General features: G+C 38.2%; 1 protein-coding gene across 2 annotated transcripts in view; it reads left to right on the top strand.

The window, feature by feature from the left end:
- Onecut1 (one cut homeobox 1) overlaps positions 1–10,644 on the top strand; it is a 39,444-nt gene extending 28,800 nt beyond the window's left edge. Inside the window, exon 2 of one of the 2 annotated variants that reach the window (XM_015480645.2) lies at positions 3,822–10,644. In XM_015480645.2, coding sequence (XP_015336131.1) covers positions 3,822–4,114 — 293 coding nt within the window. In that variant the 3' untranslated portion in view covers positions 4,115–10,644. The remainder of the gene's footprint in view (positions 1–3,821) is intronic. The other variant, XM_048793703.1, reaches the window with a different exon arrangement.
- The last annotated feature ends 672 nt before the right edge of the window (positions 10,645–11,316 follow it).

Here is an 11,316-nt window from a genome sequence, read left to right on the forward strand (position 1 = left end):
AAAAAAAAAAAAAAAAAAAAAAAAAAAAAAAATATATATATATATATATATATATATATATGGGGGGTGTGCTTTAACACACATTATGAATTTTGAGGAAGAGGCTGTATTTAACAGTTTTAATAGTTTTCTCTGAATTTCTTGATCTGCAAACCATCTTTTCACAGAACCTTTGCTAAAGACCCATCATTCGTCTGATGCTATTTGGGAAATGCTGGCTCCAGGGTAGCCTTAGCCCCCTCAATCCTGCTAAGCACTGAGACCAGACTGGAGTCCTTTAAAAGTACATCTGGTTAGGTAGAAAATGGATCTATGTGATTTCCCTTAGCTCTTCCTTTTGAATGATAGATAAGTCCAGGCTTCAACCAACACTATTATTTACTTTTCCATAGGTGCATGTTGTGTAATTTATCATCTAGAGCCCTAATGATGTCCAAGTCTATATTTCTAGCCCAGACTTCTCCCCTGAGCTCCAAACCCCATTCATCCTACTATCTGCTGGATGACCACCTATTGAAGATCTTTAACAGAATGTCCTGCAAGCACTTCCAGTACATTTCATCCGATATAGAAGTAATTGCTGCCCTCATAAAATGCATCTCTGCATTCCCAAAGGTCCCAACACTTCCCTCCAACCAGACACGGGGAGATGTTCTAAACTCTACCATCACAGCCAAGTTATTATTCCTCTCAATTCTATCTCCTAAGAAGGGCTTCTCTGTCCTCAACTGCCATTGTCTAATTTGGGGTACTCATTACTGCAGTTTTCTGTCTTCTATCTTAGGTCGGGCTTTCTGGGAAGCAAACTTTAAGTTTCTGAGATTTCCGTGGGAAGGTTGTTGGAGAGTGCATGCGAGAGAAATTAATACCTTTGTGAGGAGTGGAGAAAGTAAGTTGAACTGCACTGTAGTTGCAAGAATAACTTCAACCAATCCTCCAGGGTGCTCTGGAACTGTATGACCCTTACAACTTATCCAAACTTGATGTAAGGGGTTGAGGTGAGGAGACCTTAAAGTAACAAATTCCACTCTCCTTAACCACCACCACTCACCCTGCCATCTCCTACTGCTCCCACCTGCCACTGGATGTGAGCAGCACCCATCCCAACCCAGGGATCTCAGCTGAGAGTCACCAGCAACCAGGTATGAGGGCCTCAGCCTTCAAAGGAAGCAGAGTAGAATAGGACATCATTCACCACAATGTCTTGCTGCTTTCTAGGTTGTCCCCCACAACACCACCAGAAGGGTTTTCTGATCCCAAACTTAATCACATTACCTCCTTTCAGTAACTCCTCCTTACCCACAAGATGATTCAAATATGATCTGTCTGATGGAAGTTTATCTCCCTTGGCTCTTCCCCTCACATGCACACTTAAGCCACAAATACCATGATGGTGCTCTATCCCTTACCAATGCTGCTCCTCAGCTGGGAAGGATACCCACTTCTCTTACCAGCAGACATCCATTTAGCCTTTAGGGCTCATCTTAGTAACTTCTCTGAAATGCCTTTCTTATTAACTTCAAAGAGAGGTAATAATACGCTTGCAATTATTTGCTTACATGACCACTAGACAGACCTTCTTATGAGCTGAGCCTGGATTATATTCATAGAGTGTGAATGAATGAATTAGTCAGCCATGGTCATCATGTACCAGTCTCCTCCTACTGGGGTTAACTCAAACTAACTCGAGTTGACTTTACTCATTTTTTTTTTTCAGGGACTTAATTTGGTTGCTCCGTGAGAGCTGCAGGCCCCAGAAGGAAGAACTCTATTTAGGGAATCTTACTTCTGAAGCTCTTTCTCTAGTATTTACTAATGATTGGACCAATGGTCTTTTAAGTGGGGTGAATGCATTCCAGAGCCTGGGCAAGCTGATGTATCTGGAGAAGAGAATTCCTATGTCTATTCGTGTCTGTGTTACCCCTTTTAAAATTCCTACATTTTATGTATTCCTGTATTTTATTATGCGCATAATATAGTAGTATAGTAACACATGTCTAATTTATAAATAACATAAGGGAGTCTATACTCAAAAAAAAAATTTAGGTGCTTGGTATGGAACTCAAGGCATCACATACTTTAAGCATGTCTTCACTGAGCTACACCCTTGGCCTTGTGAACATTTTTTAAAACTAAATAACACATTGTTTTTATTTAAAAAAAAAAATTGGAGACCTTTTGATTGGACTCCAAAGATTGGAGGCTTCTTCAGCTTTCACCTACTAGCACATCAGCTGATCTCTTGCAGAACTAATTTGTATGGCAGGTACCTAGGTTGTAGAGGAACTTGGAAATCTGGGATCTGGAATAACTAGGAATGAAAGGTAGAGGCTTAGACAGAGGAGCAAGCCATCTAGAGAAAGCACAGAGCCCGAATCTAGCCAAAGCTGGTGAAACAACTAGCCAGGGACTGAGAACCCACAGCACACAGAGAGTGAGGTGAAAAAGGAAGCGGCCGCAGACAAGGATGCCAACTAGAGGTACAAGGTGTGAGAGTGGCAATCCTGACCCCCCAGGGAGGTCTACATGCTCTACTGCTTCTTATGGTTGGAGAGAGAGGTGTAGCCAGCCAGTATGAAGATGGCAGTGGCTGTTCCAGAGTGCCTATGTAGGGGCCCAAAAGGCAACAGTCTGATAGGAGTCAGGGCACAGGAGGCTTGTTTTCAAGCTGTATCAACATGAATAGAGCACAGTTTCTACTGGGGTGTATGGTTAGGGATTGATTGATAATGGAGATGGGGAGGGGGATGGATGTTGTGAGTAATGTAGCCCTTAGTGCCCTTTGGCATGAGGAAGTCAGTGAGTCACATTAGGCTGGAAAGATGAGAAAGATGCTGGTCTAGCACCAACCTGTGGGGGCCCAAGGGCCACACTGGAATGGTGTACTGGAATAGCTCTAGCATCTAAGAAGCAGCTTCATGATACAGGACCAGAAAGGCAGGCACAAGGACTAGGTCTCTCAATGGAAAACCAGGTAAGGGAGGAGGGGACTCCAAGAGCAAGACTTATACAAGAAGCCAAATGGATACAGAGAAACTCCCAAATGAAAATGGCTAGAGTTTTCTTTTTTTTTCTTTTCTTTCCCTTCCCTTCCCTTTTCTTTTCTTTCCTTTCTCAATTCTGGGTAATCAAATCTAGAATCTCATCAAACTCAGAATCTCATCTGTGCTAGGCAAACTACCAACTGAGCCACAACCCTTGCCCCAAAATCTTAATTGCAGAGTTTCCTGGAACAGAAAAAAGATCAGCAGGGAAACAAATGCAATTCGTTTTTATTCCTTTAGACTCTCAGTTGGACTGTTGCTCTTCTACCAAAAGCAGACCATAAACCTCTAAGGTCTACTTAAAATCAGTTCTTGCTGATAATACCTTGCATTAGTGAAGCATTTCAGTTACCATGAGCTTTTATATGTTATTTCATAGTATAACCCGCAAGGTAATTATTCTTATATCCACTCTGCAGAGGGAAAAATCATAGTTTAAAGTGATCAGTTCATTAATTAAGAGGTTTGTACTCTACAATGAGGAATCTGAGGCCCAGATGGAATTACCTGATATACATAAGTCAAAAAGCAGATACCCATCAAAGATGGAACCCATGCCTAAGATCTTAGATGCTAGAGCTATTCCAGTACACCTTACCTTTGTCCCAGTTCTCTGTTCTTTTCCTATACTTTCCTTTGACCCCTCTGTGGCATTTCAATCAGATTTCAGCAGAGAGAAAGCAGGCCACCAGGAATGGCTAAAAAATATTATTGGCCCAGTCCTTCTATTCCTGATCCCCCAGGTAATTTGTTCTAACATCTTCTGTTTCTTTGCAGCATGCAAAAGGAAAGAGCAAGAACATGGGAAAGATAGAGGCAACACACCCAAAAAGCCCAGGTTGGTCTTCACAGATGTCCAGCGTCGAACTCTACATGCAATATTCAAGGAAAATAAGCGTCCATCCAAAGAATTGCAAATCACCATTTCCCAGCAGCTGGGGTTGGAGCTGAGCACGGTCAGCAACTTCTTCATGAACGCAAGGAGGAGGAGTCTGGACAAGTGGCAGGACGAGGGCAGCTCCAATTCAGGCAACTCATCTTCTTCATCAAGCACTTGTACCAAAGCATGAAGAAAGAACCACAAACTAAAACCTCGGTGGAAAAGCTTTAAATAAAAAACAAAACAAAAAAATTTTTAAAGACCAGGACCTCAAGATAGCAGGTTTATACTTAGAAATATTTGAAGAAAAAAAAAGTGATATTTATAGTCCAAAGAAACCAAAGACTTAGCTCACCTGCATTCTGACTTTGTTCGGAGACACACACTTCAGCAGGGCGACGACTCGGCAAGAAGTTATGAGTGGGAAAACACTGGATCTCACACCTTCAATCCCTGATCATTCTCGCTGTGCTTGGCTGTTTAGTGGTTTGGAGCATAGTGATTTTGAGCCATTGTGTGGACAGTTTTAAGATCGTTATCTGTTCCACTGTACCATGAAGGTGTATGGTGTCTCAGTACTGTGTGTGGGTACACCCGCATGTACACACACACACATACACACACATACACACACACACACACACACACACCACGTACACCACCAGTGGTTTAAAACTTAGGCAGGGCTGGTCTTCAGGAAGAGTTGTGCTGTAGGAGTGCAACCAATATGGTGTGGGGTTGTCTGAGTTCATTGGATTAAGAGTGTGATTTTGCTCGTCTAGCCCAGTGTTTGAACCTGCCAGGCTCACAACCTAAATGCAGATTCAAACCCAGCAAGGAAAATTTGAATGACACCTAAACCAGTGCATTCTCTTTGTTTGTTAAGGAATGTTCAGATATTTTTTAAGAAATGAAACAAGAGTCCATCCATTAAAAAAAAAATCACCTAGGTACCAAAGAACACACTTGATATTATAGTTCAGGTATTTTATTGCAATGATTTTAATAACCAAAGCTATTTTTACACAAGATACTATGTAAAGTTATACGTATGAACTAATCTCGCTGGAATACACATGCCACATAGATCCACAGCTATTATTTATAACTCTTGAAGCATTTGAAATATGAGTTTTCAGAAATGGCAAGAAAGAATGTAGCTTCAGGGAAGCAATTAATATCATGGCAGAGAGGTCGATGCAGTACACATGTACATCCAGGTGGGACACTCCTCTCCAGGATTCATAAATGTCACTTACATAGAAAAATGGACACAATACCATAATCTGTACATAGCTGAGAAAACTCAAGGATCCTTCTAAAATAGGACCCCATTTGCACCACTAGAAAACTAAGTTTAACAAGGGCAACTAAATTAGAAACTTTGTTCAAAGTGGCTAAAGTGAACATGCCAAAGTGACGAGTTTTAGTAAAAGAACTTAGATTAATTTGACTTCAATTTGCTTAATGCATTTGGTACCAAATATCTTTAAATTTTTTTACAAACATAAATAAGGTGAGCAGACTAACATTATTATTAAAATGAATGTCCAAGAATTTGTAATCATCCTAAAAAATATTCATAGTGATTTTATTGCCAATCTCAGACACTTTATGACTTGGACACCTATAAGACAGTATGTGCTACCGAGAAGTGTTGGAATTGGTGGAACTGCATAGAGAAAGCCAGAATTCTAATGGAACACAAGATTTTTGGTTCTATTAGTATTATGCAACTTATTTCACTAAGCATAGCCTTCAAAGCATACTACATTCTTTCTTGCTACTGCATGAAACTGGAAATTTTATAACATAGATTCCAGAGGCAGATTAAAAATTAGGCCTGAGCTTCCAAATACACAATTTTAAATTTCTGTTTCTTCAAATCACTCAATTGAGGCCATGTAAGTCAAGGCAAAAATAATAAGATAATAATGTTGTACTAGTGGTACCCTTGTGAATCACTTGATTCCCAGAAACGTCTCTTGAATCATAACTTATAAAAATAGATGTCTGTACTACCATTAGGTAAAGAATTGGATACTCTTAGTTAATTACCACATCTATCTAGAAATATAAAACTAAAAATTATCATCCTAACAATGAGTTGCTTATTGAGATTCACTTCAAATGCTGAAGAAAAAAAAATTAAATTATCTTGACATAAAACCTAACTCCTTAGAATCAAATCTCAGCATCTTATCTCTGTTTAAAACAGTCAGGCACCTGGAGGGCTGAAGCTAAACCAACAGGCCATCTGTCTGTCTCTCCTGAAGTCTGCTGTAGACTGAGAAAAGGAAACTACATGTACTTCTCCTTTAATAGAATACTACATTTGCCTTGACATATTTTGTCTTAGTATTTTTTTAAATGTCATCCAAAATTTCAGCTTAAAATTTTCCCTTCTAAATATGGCACAATTATAGTTCAGCTGTTGAGAGACTATTTAAATGGCCACCCTTCAAGATTTACTAAAAGTATAATCTTATCAAGGACATAAACAAAAAGGAAACATATGAATAGTATTTTCTCTCTTCAGGAATGGAGGGAGGTGGCGTACAGCTATATAATGTATTTATAATTTAGGAGGGAGGAAAGCCTTATTTGTTTAAAGCATGAGAATTTAAAATGCAGGGAAATTCAAACTGTGTCTACACACAATCTTACCAAATTTTAGTACTCCAGGAAAAAAAAAAAAATGAATTCAGACAACCATGTTGTTTTTTTCTTTTTTACTGTACTACCCTCAAAATTAATCCAACTGCATTTTGCATTTTCAACCAATTATTTTGGTGCTGTGTAGACACAGTCTCAAAGAATATCACTACACATTAAATATCCAACCACAATGTTTTTTAAAAAAAAAAATAACCAGTTATCTTACTTGCTGACACCAAAGATGATTTTCATACCAGCATTGAATTTGCACCCATTATGCAATTTCAGGGCCTAGAGATATATTTTCTCATAAACAGATGCACAAATCAGAGCCTGAAAAGCAATTTTTTTTTTTACTTAACTACTTAAGCATACACACAACCTTTTCTTTTTAGAAAGTCATAATGAACAAGCAGCTCCTCACAAGCAATACACTTACCCCATCATGTATGACTGATTCTTTATGTGTTTCTGAACTGGCAGGTAGTAAAAAAATGCTTCCATTCCTCCTTAGTGTGGCATTAATTTATGGCTCCTGTTTTTGAACCTACCACATTTAACAGAGCAGGTCACGTGCCATTTGTTCACTTTTCATTTCTGAATCCTTTAGCAAAAATTCAACTGAAAAAGATATCTTGCTCTTTCATTTGTATGTTTATAAATAACAAAACTGCATTTCAAATGATCCTTTTTTTTTTTTTTTGGTAGAATGGAAGTTAGTCTGTTTTTTGTTTTTGGACATACATCATTCAGGTTCTCTCATAATTGGAAGCTTTCCTAAAAGAGGGCCAAGAGGTATGAAGTCTGGACAACACAAAAACCCAGACTACAGTAAATGTTCAGGTTAGAGAGTTCTGGATGTCAGGAACTCAGTAGTTCAATCCCTGATACAGCTGGAATAGACCCCAAAGACTAAAGAAAATGTATGGGGAAGTCCAGAAGTTCTAACTGAACATGTCACTCATTGTGCCCCCCAAAAGTGTAATTAGTTTTCCAGGAAACTGTAAAAGCACTATGCTACATTTGGACTCATTCCACTCCCATTGCTACCCCAGGTGAATAACCCATCTTTTTGCAGGTTAAATGCAAATTTTGCTATACCAAAGAGTCCTAGGACATTTTCACATGAGCTATAAAGACATTTTTCCCAAGAACTTCCTCCCTTCTTTGTACATAAAGGATGAAAACTATGCATCTAGCAAACAAAGAGAAAGCACTTCTCCCTTTTCTATCTAGTTGTTTAGGGTGCATTCAAATGCCAGAGGCTGTTTTGAGACACATTTGGCCTTCTGGATTATTATTGTGGTGTGGTTAGCTTTACAGTACATTTGGTAACTATTTCCTAAATAGTAAGGACAAAGAAGCAGAAGGTAAGAAATAGCTACTTCCACGTGTTAAAAAAAAGAAAAAAAAAGAAAAAAAAAGTGTAAAGATCTACTATTTATAGTGTGAACCAAAGACGCTACCTCACTCAATTTCCATTGGTGATTTTAATCACATTGATGATACCAAAGAATACCAAAGATATTTTCATGCCGGCCTTGGTCTGCAGAGGGAATTCCGCCCCCACCCTTCCCCCACCTCCTCTCCCCTCCTCACTCTTCACTCAGTGTGTAAACTTGTCTTCATTCTTAATAATGATAAGGTAACGGTAACAACAACGTTAGGAAATACTACTCTTATTACTGCTAGTTCTTCTTGTAAATCTCTAGGCAAACATGTTGCAAACTTTGTAAACTCCTAGGATGAGTGCCTTGCTTGAACCAAAGTGTTAAACCGCTGTTAACCTCTCTCACCTTATACTCTTTGAATACCTCAGCCTCTTAGAAAGGCCACTAATGGAAAAAAAAAAAAAAAAAAAAGGAATAATTATTCACCGTGGTGCTTTTTCCGTGCAACCATGCAATGAAACTTTCTTTGATACCAAAGGATGACTTCCCCCCACCCCCAATTTCTTGCTGATAAACCAAAGCTCCTCCTTGTTCCCTCTCGAGGTCCTCTCCATTTCCCTGGGTCCCTTCACCAGGCAGGCCGTGCATCACTTTTACCAATTTCTCCAAATACCTCATAGTAATAAAGTTTTAGGGTTATGTTGTATAGAGAGTCTATGTGATAAGGCAGAACTTACTAGTTTGATAATTGTTAAGGTTACTTTAAAAAAAAAACTTTATAATTCTTATTTATTTTGTAGTTTGTATGTTTGGGATGTTCCCTTCCCTTCCCCTTTGGTTTGGGGTTTATTTTCTTGGCAGAACTGCTCTGTTGCTCAAGGAAGACTTAATTTCTGGATATGTTCCCCAGGTGGGTTAAGGGTTGTGTAAAAATGCAAGAATGGAGTAAGAAATGGTTTTCATTTTGACAGTTACTTATGAAGGTTTTGTGTTTCGTAGAAAATTTGTTTCCACAGGGTAAAAACAAACAAAAAATATATATAAATATATATATAATCTCTTTTTTGTGAAACTGGTTCCTATTTTTCTCTATAATGTGCTGTGATTTTTTAATTTAATTACATTTTATATGAGCTTATTTAATCACTGCTTTAATTTATGACTGTGTAGTTTTTAAAATGTATATAGTAGAATCAAATGGCCAAAGCTTTCTGTTACAATCTTTTTGTTCTTGATGCTAAGATTAGCTGGAGGCAGGAGCTTCTCTTAACTGCAGGGTGTTATCTTTAGTTTTTCTTAGCAGGCACTTCCACACGTGCTGTGAACACTGCCAGGTCTGCCCTCAAAAACTTGTATATGCCAAAAAGAGTGTTTTAAGGTAGTCCTTTCTGTCATTTAGAAAGAAGAAAGGCATTATTCATGTTCTTCCCTTAATTTATTAATTTTATTATTTTAAAAATTTTTTTATTTTTTGGAAAAAAAATTACTTTGCATGTTAAGACCTGAAAATACAAAGAATTTAAGACTTTTTTTTTTTAATGTTTCCAAGCACCGACATTTGTGAGATACTTTTCTACTTTTTTTTTTTTTTCAACATTCGAACAGGTATGAGAAGTAAAGAGTGTAAAAACAGAGACAAGCTAACTTGAATTTGGAAATCCTCTGTTTCCCTAAGTTTCTAAATTTCTTCCAGGCAGGGGCAGGGCCTGGAGACATTTCTTTTTGCAAAGCTGAGAGCTTAACTAGAGTCATGCCCTTAAAAAGAAAGTCAAGCTGATCCATCCTGGTGGGTCTGACAGCTCCTGGAAGAACCCAAACAATTGTTCAGCCTCATTTTCTTCAAAAAAAATGTTTCAGAGTTGCATATTCCTGCCCCTACCCCGCAACCTTCCCACATATCCCTACCACAATTGGAAGAATTACCTTTGAATGTCAGGTTCCCCGGGAATGAATCCACCCCAGAGCTATTTGAGTTTGTCTCTTCTTACTCTTCATCTTCCCATTAGTTTTTACACACTAGAGCTGATCCCTGCCCAGGCCCCTGAACCCAGGCAGCCCACCCCCCACCCCTCATACTTTGTATTAGCACACGAAGAATTCTAAATGATGAAGGGCATCCTCAGAAGAGCCAGTGCCATTGTTTTGTTTCATTTTGGTGAGATAAATTGCTTTGACTATGTCTCATAAACTCATAGATGTAAATATTTTCCCTTTCGACACAGAATTTTACCTTATTTTCTTTTGCAGGTGTGTTGGGTGGGGAAAGAAAGGGAGGGCTTAGATTTTGGGTCAAAAGTTACATTTTCTTAGGAACACTTTTATACTCATTCTGTATTTTAATAGGGCAATAAATCTGCTCTGAATTGCAGGATCATTCAGTGCTCTGTTGGTAAGCATGGATGGATTACGTGTTTTTAATATAAATGCTGGTCAGTTAGTCATAGAAACTGGACAAAAATTGTTGAGGGAGTTGACATCAGCAATGAAGCACGGAGCAGAGTTGTATTTGCAAGGTCACATTTTCTGGGTTTTTTTGTGTGTTAGTCTTGATTTTTTGTGGTATGTTCTGCATTTATTACATAATCATTGTGGGCTCATTTTAGATTTGCCGTCTGAACCAAGTGACAAGTATTTTTTTAAAGAAAAATAAACTTTAAAACATTGTCTTCCACTTGCTTGGGTAGTTGTCTTCGTATCTCCCTGTGTTTATTGTCCCGTCTGATTCAGCCCATCTGTCACTCACTTAGACCTGTCCTTTTCCCCTTTCCTGTTTTTGGTACATCTCTGACCTTAGCTATTGTTCGAGTGTGACTCAGTTTCCCTGTTCAAGTTAGCTTGATGGTTTATTATGTAAGGAGGGTGCCTAAGACAATCATCAGGTAAAAATAATAATAATAAAATAAAAATTTAAAAAGATCAGTAGAGTAGAAAAATCTTCCAAGAGCAGAGGGAGTTCTTCCTTAGCAAGAAAAAAACAAAAAACAAACAAACAAACAAAAAAGACATAAGGAATTAAAAACCTAACCATGAGGGGCTTAGAAATTTTTGATAAAAGACAAATGTTGCTGTCATTTTCTTTGTCAATTAGAAAACAGTGGTAGTTTCTACGTTGCATCTACATTTCAGATGAAATGATTATTGTACCCAGTTATGGTTGTTTGCTAATATTTTGTCTCTCTCTCTTACTCTTTGTCCAATGCTTCTGTATTTTTGTGTGTAGCAACAAGAAGTGTAATGCATTAGGCATTATTCTGGTTTGTTTATGAGTATCTCCTGTACTGCATTAAGGTTTCTTTCATTTTTTTAAAAGCTTCGCTACTGTTCTCACTTTATGCCGTGCAAT

Source organism: Marmota marmota, unplaced genomic scaffold, assembly GCF_001458135.2.
Source record: "Marmota marmota marmota unplaced genomic scaffold, marMar, whole genome shotgun sequence".
NCBI lineage: Eukaryota > Metazoa > Chordata > Mammalia > Rodentia > Sciuridae > Marmota > Marmota marmota.